Source organism: Mobula birostris, chromosome 24 (assembly GCF_030028105.1).
Source record: "Mobula birostris isolate sMobBir1 chromosome 24, sMobBir1.hap1, whole genome shotgun sequence".
NCBI lineage: Eukaryota > Metazoa > Chordata > Chondrichthyes > Myliobatiformes > Myliobatidae > Mobula > Mobula birostris.
Window position 1 is genome coordinate 56,266,430 of NC_092393.1, and position 14,143 is coordinate 56,280,572.

General features: G+C 47.5%; 1 protein-coding gene and 1 non-coding gene across 2 annotated transcripts; both read left to right on the forward strand.

Moving 5' to 3' along the window:
• The first annotated feature begins 606 nt into the window (after positions 1-606).
• On the forward strand, positions 607-679 carry trnar-ccg (transfer RNA arginine (anticodon CCG)). The gene has a single exon. It is a non-coding gene; the product is annotated as a tRNA-Arg (tRNA).
• Positions 680-1,979: 1,300 nt separating this feature from the next.
• LOC140187181 (uncharacterized) lies at positions 1,980-13,087 on the forward strand. The gene is made up of 5 exons (XM_072242231.1): positions 1,980-2,087; positions 3,897-4,571; positions 8,227-8,304; positions 10,124-10,315; positions 12,296-13,087. Exons 1-5 carry the CDS (start codon positions 2,015-2,017, stop codon positions 12,508-12,510), a joined length of 1,233 nt encoding a protein of 410 aa, XP_072098332.1. The 5' UTR covers positions 1,980-2,014; the 3' UTR covers positions 12,511-13,087.
• The last annotated feature ends 1,056 nt before the right edge of the window (positions 13,088-14,143 follow it).

Sequence of the window (14,143 nt, forward strand, 5' to 3'; positions counted from 1 at the left end):
AAGGGATGGTGAATCTGTGGAATTCTCTGCCACAAATTTAAGGCGGAGGGTGATTGGGGGGGGGGGTCTCGATCACTCAGGGCGTCAAGGGATACGGGGAGAAGGCAGGAGAATGGGGTTGAAAGGGATAATAAATCAGCCACGATAGAGCAGACTCAATGGGCCAAATAGCCTAATTCTGCTCCGACATCTTATGGTCTTACAAGCCTACAAAGAACAAATGTTCAAAAGAAGACAAACTGCAAACAAAAAAAAAATACTGAGAACATGAATTGTCGTGTCCTTGACAGTTCTTCATGTAAATGTACTGAATGGTGCATTATTTGTTTATTTTTCATACGAGTCTGGAGAATTTTTATGACTTTACTTTGTATTATTGGCACAAAACAAAAATTCCACATCACATAAGACAGTGATGATAAACCTGACTTCGACGCTTTCTTTCATAAATACAAATAAATCTACATGCACACCATCTGTTAGATATTATTTGCTCAAGGCGATATTAGGATATGATTTATGGTTTTCTTCCGTCGAACTTTGAAGAATAATGTTTTCGCACGTCCCGGTGTAAGTAAGTCGCTGCTAACACCGAGCTGTCGTGGTGACCCAGTGGCCTAATGGATAAGGCATCAGCCTCCGGAGCTGGGGATTGTGGGTTCGAGTCCCATCTGGGTCGCGCTGCGGCACCTTTTTGTGCCGCCTGCCCGCTTTCGCGGCCCCGCACTCTGTCGCCATGTGAGGACTCCCCGGTAACTCGGGCAGCGGCCGTGCCGCCGCTCCCGTCCACCCACAGCTGACCTCGGATGAGCGGCCTCGGCGGCGGGGGAGACCGTCGTTCGGACGCATGTCTCAGTGGTGGTTCCAGTCGACCAGCGGGAGAGGGCGATAGTGAGGCCCGATCTTCGCTCTAAATTGTCTGCTTTGTTTTAACAATCCAAGAATAGCCATCCATTGTTAGCACTCACAATAATAATTTAAAATGTTGAATATTTTTAAAACTACAACAACATAAAAATGAGATAGAAAAACATTCAAAATGTTCATAGTTTAAAATTTTGTTCGTCCAGTCGACCACGGACGATGCATCCATGCTGTCTATGTGATACCCACGCCAGGGTTGGACGATATGGAGAGCAAGCTATTGCCCATACAGCAGGCTCCCCCTCTCCACGCACCTGACGGAACGGCAGAGACCGATGCAGTTTGGCACCAGTGGCGTCGCAGGAATTGCCAGTCGGCGTTGAAGCCGGCGCTTAGGGACTCTAGCTCCGGACTTTACTCCCAAAGCCTTCCTCATGAGTGGGTACAGCCGCAAAGCAGCTAAGTTTGAGATCAGACTTTTCTTTCTCCTAGATGAGCTGCCAACCCCGGCTGACGAACCTCATCTGCAGATGTTTGCCATTGGGAACATATCCCCATTACTACCCCGGCTATAACCACCTTAAGGAACCATAGTTTAGCATTAAAACAATACATTATTATTGGCATTCATTGTTATGCACTGCAGGTATTTTGTTATTCGTCATTGCGATGAGGTGAGCAGGAAAGCTGTCCCTGTTTACTCCCGATGCAAAATAAACAGGGTTAACACGTTTAAATAAGCAAAATTGTGTGATATATAACATTCTAAACTAACGTTACATTGAGAAAACGAGAGAAATCAAACGTGTAATGGTCTAGAGCAGTTGTATTGTGATGACATTCCATGTGCCGTCTGCTGAATGTAACGAAACTTCTAAAATCATTTATTTCCGCAATAAATTCTGCGGCCTCAATAAAACTGTTCAAATCATCTCGAAAACTTTTAATTTTGCTTTATTGCTGACTTTTGGACCATTTCAGAGTAATTATTAAAATATTACCTCAGTGGATGACTTCTGAAGTGGAAAGTAATGACATTCGATCTTGGTCCGGGCTGCAGCGCTGTCCCTTATTAGCATAGCACGAAATGGGTATAAAACGGTAGCGCTCGCCTCTCCTCCAGTCACTGTGTTCCCGCCTCAGCTCCGACATGAACGGGTTGTTACTAATTCAGGTCTTCTCGCTCGTGATATTTTTAAAAATTATCAATGCCAAAAATAAAGGTGAGCGGTTTTGTTTCATATCCAACTCCAAGCAAAACGTTCAATGTCTTTTGATGTCTGGTGGGAAAGGTAAAGGCTGCGTTGTATTTGAAAAAAAACACACAATCTCTGATAGAATTTGAACAAAATCCTAAAATGTTTTGGATTTCTTTGCTTTGGGAAAGACAGCTCACTGTTTTCGTAACAATCTGTAGGAGTGTTGCATGTTAAAACGAGAGAGAGAGAGAGAGAGAGAGAGAGAGAGAATGAATATGAAACTGGTAAACCAAAAAAAGTTTGGAAGGTATGATGAGCGTGATAGTGCAAAGTTTTTTTAGATGCGTTCCAGCAAAATGTGATCCGGCACTTTGACAAAGATACATTATGTGGATTTTTAATGATTATTATAAACACATAAATCTTAGGAACAGAATACGGCCATTTGGCCCATCGAGTCTGCTCCGCTATTCTATCTCGGTTGATTATTATCCCCTCAGCCCCATTCTCCTGCCTTCCCCTCCTGCCGTGGTTAGGATGGAGATGAATTTGATCATTGGACACATTTTAACGAGATGCTGGAATCTTTTCAAAAGTGTGAACTTGGCTAGTATGTCGCTTGGTCAAGCAGATTTACGAGTGTCTCGGGGTCCTTGAATGGTCGGCGTCGCTGATTATCTCAATTATTACAGTTAGACTTAAAAGGGTGAGCGGGCCGGGGAGAAACAACTGGGATTCCTGGTACTGTTTGGTACCCGCTGATCGGCAGGAGGTCTAGTTGTGAGGAACAACAAATCAGCCAGTTGCTCTCACCGTGAGGAATAGGGCTTTGATCGAAGACAAAACCTCAATCCTGCTGACCAGCGCGACTCTGTTTGAAGAACTGGGGGAGGTGGGGGGGGGGGGGTTGAATTTAAATATGAAATAAAAATCTCTTGAAACTTTGGGGCTGTTGTGAAAAGTCACCAGTTACAGTAAAGATTAGCTTTATTTGACACGTACATCGAAACAGTGAAATTCTCTGGTCTAATACCTTAAACTAGTGAAAATGTGATTGCAGTCGATGGCGGAGAGTTGGTGATGTCCACAATTCCCAGAGTTACAGTTGCTTCCACTGGCCAGATATTTTATAAAGGGTACTGACACAGGTAAGCGTAAGTCCTATATGGGCAACTTTAAACACAAAATCGAATGAGTTACCACCAGACTAGCGGCCGTAGAAGTCACTTCCAAAAATGAATTAATTACCCGGAAACGAAAATAATGGCAGAAAAACAACGGAGCGAGTGGTCCACTCACAAAGAGGAGAAAATCTGCAGATGCTGGAAATCGGAGCAACCCACACAAAATGCTGGAGGAACTCAGCGGGCCAGGCAGCGTCGATGGAGAAGAGTTCACCGGCTGTATTGTTTCCATGGCTGCTGCCTCACCTAACGAATCCCCCCGGCAGTTTGTCTGTGCTGCGGAGAGCGAGTCAGACAGAGATCATGAACTTCCCCAAAGATTAACTTGCAGGTTGAGTCGGTAGTAGGGAAGGAGAATGCAGAATTATTTCAAGAGGACTAAAATATAAAAGCACCCGGAGTGTTGTGAACAGTTTTGGGCTCCATATCGAAGAAAGGATGTGCTGGCATTGGTGAAGGTGAGATTCGCAGGGTCGTTCAGGGAAATGACGGAGTTAACGATGAGACATTCTGGGCCTGTATTCACTGGAGTTTAGAAGAATGAGAGGAGGGGGTCTCATAGAAAACTACCGTAAAAGGTGTGTTGTGAATGTTCTAATGACGCCGGAGATGGAAATATCTCAGACCCTGGTGTTTCCTCTTTCTGTAGATCTCCCACCACCCGTTGGAAAGCTGATGGAGAGTGGAACTCTCTCCAAGGCGATCTCCAGGACGCCCCACCCCTCCGTGAACCTGACACAACTGTTGCACAGAAGCCGTGGCAACCCCGACTCCAATCGGCCGGCCACCGCAGCCTTGATGGGAAGAGTGGCGGATATTTCCCAACCGGCCACGGCCACGGCCCCGGGTGGAAGCTCCCATGGGCGGCTTCGGCTCGCGGTTCCACGAGTCGTGGAAGCAGCGAACGGGAACTCGGAGAGGCAGACAAGCCGGGTAATGGTAGGCGGATATCCCGAGAAGCGAGAAGGGTGGTCACCCAGCGACTTCCAAGGTCTCCTATCTTCATTCTATCACGATAAATCCAAGCTGAACAGGTCGCCAGCCTACCACAGCCTCTTGTCCAAGAGTCAGCAGCCCAATTCCTCAGTGTACCGGTTTCACAGCTACGGAGGTTCCCAACTCTACCGACAACTCACGGACACGCACAGTGGAACGAGAGAGGGTGAAGCATCTCCAAGTTCCGGCCAGGACGCCGAGGAGAACCGGCCTAGGAAGTCCACACGCCACCGAATCAGGGACACGTTAATGAACAGCATTAACTCCCCCTCGGAAAGCAGCCGCCGCGCTTCGAGTTTGCTCTACCATTTTAACCTACTCCGAGAAGGTGAGTACTGAGTACTGTACCGGCAGCAGAGTCTTCTCTTCTCTGTAAGTCTCTCCTCGCCGCTGTCAACGCGGAGGTGATGGTCCGGGAGCCGCCGCTAACTGTGGTTCCCTCCGTCCCGCGGGGAGCTGCTTTGAGCCTCACCGAAATCCAGGTCTTCCCGGTCTAGACACACGTGTCTCCAGATGCTCTTTGTAGGGAGAACCAACCCAGGTATCCTGTTCAGTACCTCGCACAGTACAGCCCCTTCGGCCCACGATGCTGTGCCGAGCTTTTAACCCACTCTCATGTCAATCTAACCACCCCCCCCCCGCTCGACCCTCCGTAGCGCAGGGGGTGCGGAGAAGTTTCTTCACACACAGGGTGATGGTTTATGGAACGAGCTGCCAGAGGAGGATAAAGGTGGGTACAATCTCATCGTTGAAGGGTATCTGGATGGACACAGGGATGTGAAAGGTTTAGAGGGAGGAGGGCCAACAGTGGAGTTAGCTGAGGTGGGCATGGATGAGCTGGGCCGAAGGGTTTGTGTCGTTCTGTGAAACCCTAACTCTGTCCCAGCAGACACGCTGACACTGAGGTGGGTTCTCGAGTTAATAGTCAGAAGTCGGCACAAACCTGCTGCTCCGGAAGGACAGAATTGAGCAAGTTTCTTTACCCATTTACCTCCGTCACGCCTGCATCAATATTTCATTGTGTCCGAGCTTCATACGAGAAATCTCCGTCTCCACCCCCCCCGATAAAAATCTGTTGCTCAGCATTGAACCCAAACCCCAATGGTACCTGGTTCCATCCGGCCAACGTCCTCTCCCCCATCAGGTTCCATCTATCACCCACCGTCCCCTTGCACCTGCTACGCACGCACTGTCCATCTTTCCTCTTCCTTCTAAGAAGATACAGGCTCTCCAAATATGGACACTCCTTCCGCCTCCAGAGATGCTGCTCGACCCGTTGGATTACCCCAGCATTCCGTTTTTGTTGTACATTCCAGACTCTTATTTCTAAAGGAATGGTACTGATCTTTCATGAAAGATTTCTCACTCTTCGCCACCATTGATGAAGCCCAGGATCCGAATGTTTTATCAACCAGTCTTGTCATTTTTTTTTAAAACCTTCAAAAATTACAAGTCATTCTCTTCCCATCATCCCAACCTCCATCACCCAGGACATGTACTCCTCTCATTGCTACCATCAAAGGAGGTACTGGAGTCTGAAGACACACTCTTCCCCTCCAGCATCAGATTTCTGAATGGGCAATGAACCCATGGACACTAGTTTTTGCACGATTTACTTAATTACACACAGTACCCACACACTGTACATATATGTCTCATATGGACGTTTATTTCTTATTGAAATTTGTAGTTTTATTATCTATTGCATTGTACTGCTACTGCAGAACAACAACCTGATTCTGATTCTCTGGCAGAGTATATCACTTCACACTTGCCCTGTGTTAATTTTTTTTATTACCATTTGCAACGACGTCCTCTTGCAGACCCAGTTCCCTTGTAATGTCAGGTGAACATCAAAGCAAGGAAAGGGACAATATTGAATTCCCCTTCTGGCAGTTTGAGGCTTGAAGTGGCTTCTGTGCTCCAGGGATTCCCCCACCGACTTCCATTCAAAGATCAACAGGGATGAGAAGGGAGAACATTTGTTTGTAAGGACAGAGTCCAGGGCCCAACATGTGTATGATCCGTGGACATTTTAAACTCAGTGGCCACTTTCTTAGGTACACCTGCTTAGTAATACAAATATCTCATCAGCCAATCATGTGGCAGCAACTCAATGCATAAAAGCATGCTGACGTGGTCAAGAGGTTCAGTTGTTGTTCAGACCAAACATCAGAAAGGGGATGAAATGTGATTGACAGTGAAATGATTGTTCGTGCCAGACGGGGTGGCTTGAGTATTTCAGAAGCTGCTGAACTCCTGGGATTTTTACCCACGGTATCCAGAGGATACAGAGAATGGCACAAAAAAAAAACACCAAATCATCCAGTGAGTGGCAGTTCTGTGGGCGAAAATATCTTAATGAGAGAGGTCGGGGAGAAAGGCCAGTCTGGTTCAAGCTGATAGGAAGGTGACAATAATTCAAACAAGCACACGTTACACAGTGGTGTGCAGAAGAGCATCTCTGAACCCACAACACATCGAACCTTGAAGTGGATGGGCGACAGCAGAAGACGACCTCACAGGGTTGCACTCCTGTAGCTAATAAAGTGGTCACTGAGAGTATTTGCAAATTGCTGGAGGAATGACAAAGACTCGTGCAACACAGATACAGGCCTATCACCCCAACTGGTCCATGGCAACCAAGATTCGCATCGAAGCTGGTAGGTCCCATTTGGCAGCATGGGGCCCGATAGGTTCACACCTAATTGATCGATCTAAGGCTTTTCTCTTTGAAGTGAAGGGGGATGAGGTGAGACTTGATAGATCGGATAATCGAGCGGTAAAGCATAAACAGGAGAAAGAAAGGCAGGTGCTGGGAATCCAAAGCAACACACGCAAAATGCTGGAGGAATTCAGCAGGTCAGCATCTACGGAAAAGAGTAACCAGACGACGTTTCAGGCATAGATGCTGCCTGACCCGGTGAGTTCCTCTAGCATTTTGTGTGTGTTGTTCCAGATCGAGTGGACAGCCAGAGACATTTCCCTCCTGTTAATAAGAGGGGGGGGGGCACAACTTTAAGGTGATTGGAGTAAAGTATGGGTGGGGGGCGAGGGTGTTAGGGGTAGGCTTTTTTTTAAAGAAGTGGTGGGCGCATGGAACTCCCTTCCAGGGGTGGCGATAGTGGCAGATACACTAAGGACATTTAAGAAAATTTTAGACAGGCACATAATGGGGTAATGTAGCAGGAAAGTGTTAAATTGATCTTGAGTAGGTTAAAAGATCGTGGGCCGATAGGCCTGTACGGTACTGTGCTGTAACGTTCCTATTCCTTAAAATCACTGATGTTTATCGCCGCACCACGGCAAACATCCTATCCGGATCCATCAGGGCTGGGTACGGCCACTACTCTGTCCGTGACCGCAAGAAACTACAAACCTCAGTAAGGTAGTCAGCATCATCAAAGACCCCACCCATCCAGTGCAGAAAATACAAAAGCCTGAAAGCCCATACCACCGCGCTCAAGGACAGCTGATACTTTGCTGGTGCCTCCAGAGATGCCTATTGTAACCTCGCCTCCCTTGGTTTCACCAGCAACCCCGCCCCCCCCCCCCCCAGGAGCACCTTGCTCGATGTTTTCCCGTACGTCTAATCCTCTGCTGCCGAGGCAGTGACTTATGCCACCTCCCCGGCTGGAAAGGGTCAGAGAGAATCAAAGTACTACATTAATTACACAGTCTGTAAGTTCATGCCTGACGCCAAGCTCGGTTGGCGCCCCCACCTGGCCACAGGTGGGAGTTGAATTCAGGCCTCACTTGGCCAGTGGCCACACTGAGGAACGAACCCATATCAGAGTTAAACTCAAGTATCAATGTGGTCACTACTGTACGTTTACCGCACACTGTCTAGGGGGTTATGTCGGCTAACTTTTATCTTCACTCTCGGAAAGGACGGAACTGTTTGTTTTAAATAATCTTCCAAAATCCTTTCGTTGAAAAATCTCACCGGTGCCGGCCGTGAACTAACTGGTTGTTTTCCACAGATTACGAGAAGCCGATGTGCTCTGTTGAATGCAGGAAAGAAAAGAACGAGAGGGAGTTCTACTGTAGCAGTGACTTTGGTACGAGAAGATGGAGAACTCCATTGTTTTTTTTCACCCCTTGATGTCATAAACATCGATTTCTCTGACTCGGGGTCACCCCTCCCCTTCTCTCCTTGCTCCATTCCCCATTTTTGCTCCTTTCTACCCCTTTTCTTCTTATCTGCCTATCATCTCTCTCCCGTTCCCCTCCTCTTTCCCTTATTTCCATGGTCCACTGTCCTCTTCCGTGAGGTAACCTCTTCAGCCCTTTGGCTTTTCCATTCATCTCCTCAGCTTCTCATTTCATCCTTTCTCATTCACCCACCGACCTTCCCACTCACCTGGTCTCACCTTTCACCTGCCGCTTATACTCTTTCCCCTTTCCCACCTTCTTCTTCCTGCTTCTTACCCCTTCCTTTCCAGTCCCTGCTGAAGGGTCTCAGCCTTAAAGCTCGACTGTTTATTCCCCTCCATAAATGCTGCCTGAGCCGCTGAGTTCCTTCAGCATTTGTGTGTGTGTTGCTCAGGATTTCCAGCATCTGCAGAATCTCTTGTGTTTACATTAGTTTTTGATTTAAGCCCTCTTTTTGTCCTTATTCATGAGGATAAACTGTTGCTGTTTCCCCAGTGATCTGGTGCTCATCTCTGAACAGGTGTACCCTAGATTTTTGTTTGATAAAGGGAAATATTTTGATTTCTGACACATTTGTTGCAATTTGGTGTAAACTTAGCATTTATTACTTTACTTACAGTATTCAGCACCACTTTGCGAGTCCCAGCAAGGCAGATGGCAAGCAACTATTAATGTTACAGTGAGAAATCCAGCATCTGCAGAAGCTCCTGTGTTTGGAGTGATAATGATTCATTTCCATGGGTCCACATTCTGGAACGAACCTGTCTTTCCAATTTCCCATATTTTTGTCTTAACTTTGCAGCTTCTGTGGTTGCACTCTCCTAGAGGGGGAAATGGTTTATTTTATATTTAATTTGAGAGATACAGTGGGAACAAGCCCTTTCAGCCCAATGAGCCATAGCGCCCAGCAACCCAACTGTTTAATTAGCCTAATCACAGTACAATTTACAATAACCAATTAAGCTACAGGACATCACTGGGCTGCGGGAGGAAACTGGAGTACCTGAAAATTTCTTTTCCAGATAAGAGATTTTACAGGTTGCAGTTCAGGGTCTGATATCCCTGCTGTACACAAGGTGGCGACTTTATGAGGTACACCTGCTTGTTTATGCAAAGTATCTAATCAGCCAATCATGTGGCAGCAACTCAATACATAAAAAACATGCATATGTGGTCAAAAGGTTCATTTGTTGTCCAGACCAAATATTGTAGTGGGGAAGAAATGTGTTCTAAGTGACTTTGACCATGGAATAATTGACAGGTCGGTTTGGGTATCTCAGAAACTGCTGATTTCCTAGGACTTTCATGCGCAAGTCTCAAGAGTTTATGGAAAATGGTTCGAAAAACAAAAAGCATCCAGTGAGCAGCAGTTCTGTGGGTGAAAATGCCTTGTTAATGAGAGAGGTCAGAGGAGAGTGACAGGAAGGCGACAGTAACTCAAATAACCATGCATTGCAACAGTGGTGTGCAGAAGAGCATCTCTGAATGCACACACAATACATCAAACCTTGAAGTCAATGGGCTACAAACAGCAGAAGACCATGAACATACATGGTCACTTTACATGGTGCAGGAGGTACCCAATAAAGTGGCCACTGAGTGTTTTTTTTTTAAGGAAACACTGAAGTGATTTCCAATTAGAAGTTATCAGACCTGTAAATGGACTGGTACAATACTCACAATTGCTGCTATTTTAATGTGGTAACAGCTTCTGTCTTCCAACAGCAATCAATGGTATAGTCCACGATATAGTAATCCTTGATAAAAGACTGCAAATGGTGACATTACTGGTGGATAGTGATGGATTCTACCGCATGGGTCGGCTCTACATTAGTCCAGACGGATTCTTCTTCAAAGTGCACATTCTCGTGGTCGACACATTCAACTGTAAAAGGCTTTGTCCAGACTTAAAGTTTGGTAAGTTAAATACCAATGATTCCTGACGAGAAACAGGGTCCTGGGATGATGCAATGTGTTCCATTACCCAGCTCTTGCCCTGGGTTCAAAGGCATATGAACAAGTGTCTTTGTAATGGAAACGAAATTACTATAGACCTAAAATGAATTTAGGTCATGTCCCTTTATCTCATCAATAACTAGAACTAGAATTACCCTACTTCATGATTCAAATGTATTTATCACACTTACATCACATCATACAGTGAAATGTGTCATTTGCCTGAACAACCAACACACCCGCGCCTGTGCTGGGGACAGCCTGCAGTGTTGCCGCATGTTGGCGTCAGCACAACCTGCTCACAGTGCTCGGCAGTACAACACAGAACACAAGCAACAAAACAACAACAGCACAAGAATCCCTGTTCCTCCCTCCCACCTACACAAGCACATACAGTCCTCCAACCCCAGCACAGGCAGAGTTACGAACTGGCAGCATCGCTTAGACCAAGGAAAAAAATGGAAGAACTAGACACACGAGATACTGAGATACCCTGATAGAAGAACATTGAAGGAGCTTTATTTTGAATACACCTGTTTCATATCTGACTTGAAAATATCCAAAGTCCTAAACTGCCTGAAATGGAAAGATTTTCATTCTTCAGTGTCATCTTTAAACATTCAGAGCCACAGTCAGAATGTAAACACAAGAGATTTTGCAGAAGTTGGAAATCCGGAGCAACACACAAAATGTGAGAGAAACTCAGCAGATCAGGCAGCATCTGTGGAAAGGAATAAAGAGTCAACGTTTCGGGCCAACTCCTGATGAACTTCTCAGCCCAAAATGTTAACTATTATATTTCATTTCTTTGATGCTACCTGACTTGCTGAGTTCCTATGACATTTTGTGCATAATGTACTGTCAGAGTTTGCTTTTCTGAGGCACCATCTTGGCAATTGTCGTTCACAAGCAAACCTGCTGAAGAAAACATGGAAAGGCATTGCAGTTTTGGTCACCTACCAACACAAAATATATCAGTAAGACTGAAAGAGTACAGGGAAAATTTACAAGGACGTGGCTGGGATTTGAGGACTTGAGTTACAGGGAAAGGTTGAATAGGAGCGTAGGAGGAGGGGAGATTTGATGGAGGCATACACAATTATGAGGGATATAGATGGGGTAAATGCAAGCAGGCTTTTTCACTGAGATTGGGTGAAACTAGAACTAGAGGTCATAAGTTAAGGGTAAAATATTTAAGGCCAACCTGAGGAGGAGCTTCTTCAGTCAGAGAGGGATGTGAGTGTGGAACAATTTGCCAGCAGAAGTGTTGGATGTGGTATTGATTGCAGCATTTAAGAAAAGTTTGGATGGAAGGGGTATAGAGAGGGCTATGGTCCAGGTCATGTCGATGGGACTAGGCAGAACAACAGACTAGATGGGCCAAAGGACCTGTTTCTATGCTAGTGCTCTATGATTCAAATGCCCAGAAAATGTTGTACATGTGCAGCCATTCAACACAACATCTTTCGAGAGAAAGAGAGATGTAGGCAATGTTTCAGGGTAACGACCCTTCATCAGGGCTGATATCAAGTGTGTTTAGAGTCAGAGTCACACAGCAGGGGAACACTGGAGTGATCAACTGACCATGTCCGCATTTCCAAACACCTATTCACATGAAAGTCAATTTATTCTTCCTCCCCCCACCATTCCCATTAGCTTCACCCAGATTCAACACTAGGGGCAATTTACAGTGACCAATGAACCTGGCAATATTTTGGGATTTGGGAGGAAACCAGAGCATCTGGGGAAATGCATAAACATGAACAAATCCAACAGTATTTTTAAGAGGAAAACGGACCAGGATGTTCCGTTTCTGAAATTTGTATCTTTCTGCTGAAGGGAGTGAAGGGAGAGTGAGAAGACTATGGGGACTGGGGTAGGATGGGGGAATTTGGGTGAAGGCTCCAGTGTTTCATGGATGTTCTCTGTGCATAATTCCAGGTGGTAGATACATCATGATGGGTCTGATATATCACAGAAGATACCCGCTACCCACATGGGTACAAGAAAGGGTTATTGGGAGACTAAAACCTGGTGATGGCCTGGTGAAGAGCAGCAGCTACGTGAGAAGATTTAACAAAAAGAGGGACCAGAAAGTCCAGCTGCTAAGTGACAGGATCTGTGAAACCCCTTTCCAAGGATCACAGCAGAAATGAAATTGGAGGGCATTTATAACATTTGTAATAATACTGCAGTTTTATTTGTATTTTTTAAGTATGCAGCTTGATTTTTTGAAGAAAGATGCATTATATATTTATAGTTTCGGATTCTCTGTCCCCGCTCATTTTTTCATAGTTGACCTCAGCAGCGAAGGTGGAGATGGGGAGATATTTGGTTCATAGAACATAGAAATCTACATCGCATTACAGGCCCTTCGGCCCACAATGTTGTGCTGACCATGTAACCTACTCTAGAAACTGCCTAGCATTTCCCTACCGCATATCCCTCTATTTTTCTAAGCTCCATGTACCTATCTAAGAGTCTTTTAAAAGACCCTGTGTCTCCGCCTCTACCACCTTCGCCGGCAGCGCATTCCACGCACCCACCACACACTCTGTCTGAAAAACTTACCTCTGACATTCCTCCTGTACTTACTTCCAAGCATCTTAAAGCTATAACCCCTCATGTTAGCCATTTCAGCCCTGGAGAGAAAAACACTCTGGCTACACTTCACTCTTGCTGCCTTTTATCCAGGGCAGAAATGGCTAATACAAGGGGCGGGGGGGGGGGGGCGTGGAGAAAGTGTAGGTTAAATGGTCGGTATAACATCGTGGGCCCAAGGGTCTTTACTAATCTACGTTCTGTGGTACCTTCAGTAACTGTAAATCCAGATAAAGGGTCTGGTCCCGAAACTACGACTCTGCATTTCTGTGTATAGTTGTTACCTGACCCTTAAAAAAAATGTATTGCTCCAGATTCGAGCATCTGAACCTCTTGCGTCTCCGGTCTCCATTGTGCTTTTGCGCGTTGGCGTTAATTTTCAGAGCCCAGGGAACGGTTAGCTGACCGACCAGCACTAATCTGATACTGGACAACGTTCCTGCCCTTTGACAGCAGCGTTGAGTAGAGAGATATGGGGGGGGGGAGAGAGGGGGGGGGGAGAGAGGGGGGGGGGAGAGAGGGGGGGGGGAGAGAGGGGGGGGGGAGAGAGGGGGGGGGAGAGAGGGGGGGGGAGAGAGGGGGGGGGAGAGAGGGGGGGGAGAGAGGGGGGGGGAGAGAGGGGGGGGGAGAGAGGGGGGGGGAGAGAGGGGGGGGGAGAGAGGGGGGGGGAGAGAGGGGGGGGGAGAGAGGGGGGGGAGAGAGGGGGGGGGAGAGAGGGGGGGGGAGAGAGGGGGGGGGAGAGAGGGGGGGGGAGAGAGGGGGGGGGAGAGAGGGGGGGGAGAGAGGGGGGGGAGAGAGGGGGGGGGAGAGGGGGGGGGAGAGGGGGGGGGGAGAGGGGGGGGGGAGAGGGGGGGGGAGAGAGGGGGGGGAGAGAGGGGGGGGAGAGAGGGGGGGGAGAGAGGGGGGGGAGAGAGGGGGGGGAGAGAGGGGGGGGGAGAGAGGGGGGGGGAGAGAGGGGGGGGGAGAGAGGGGGGGGGGAGAGAGGGGGGGGAGAGAGGGGGGGAGAGAGGGGGGGGAGAGAGGGGGGGGAGAGAGGGGGGGAGAGAGAGGGGGGAGAGAGAGGGGGGAGAGAGAGGGGGGAGAGAGAGGGGGGAGAGAGAGGGGGGAGAGAGAGGGGGGAGAGAGAGGGGGGAGAGAGAGGGGGGGAGAGAGAGGGGGGGAGAGAGAGGGGGGGAGAGAGGGGGGGAG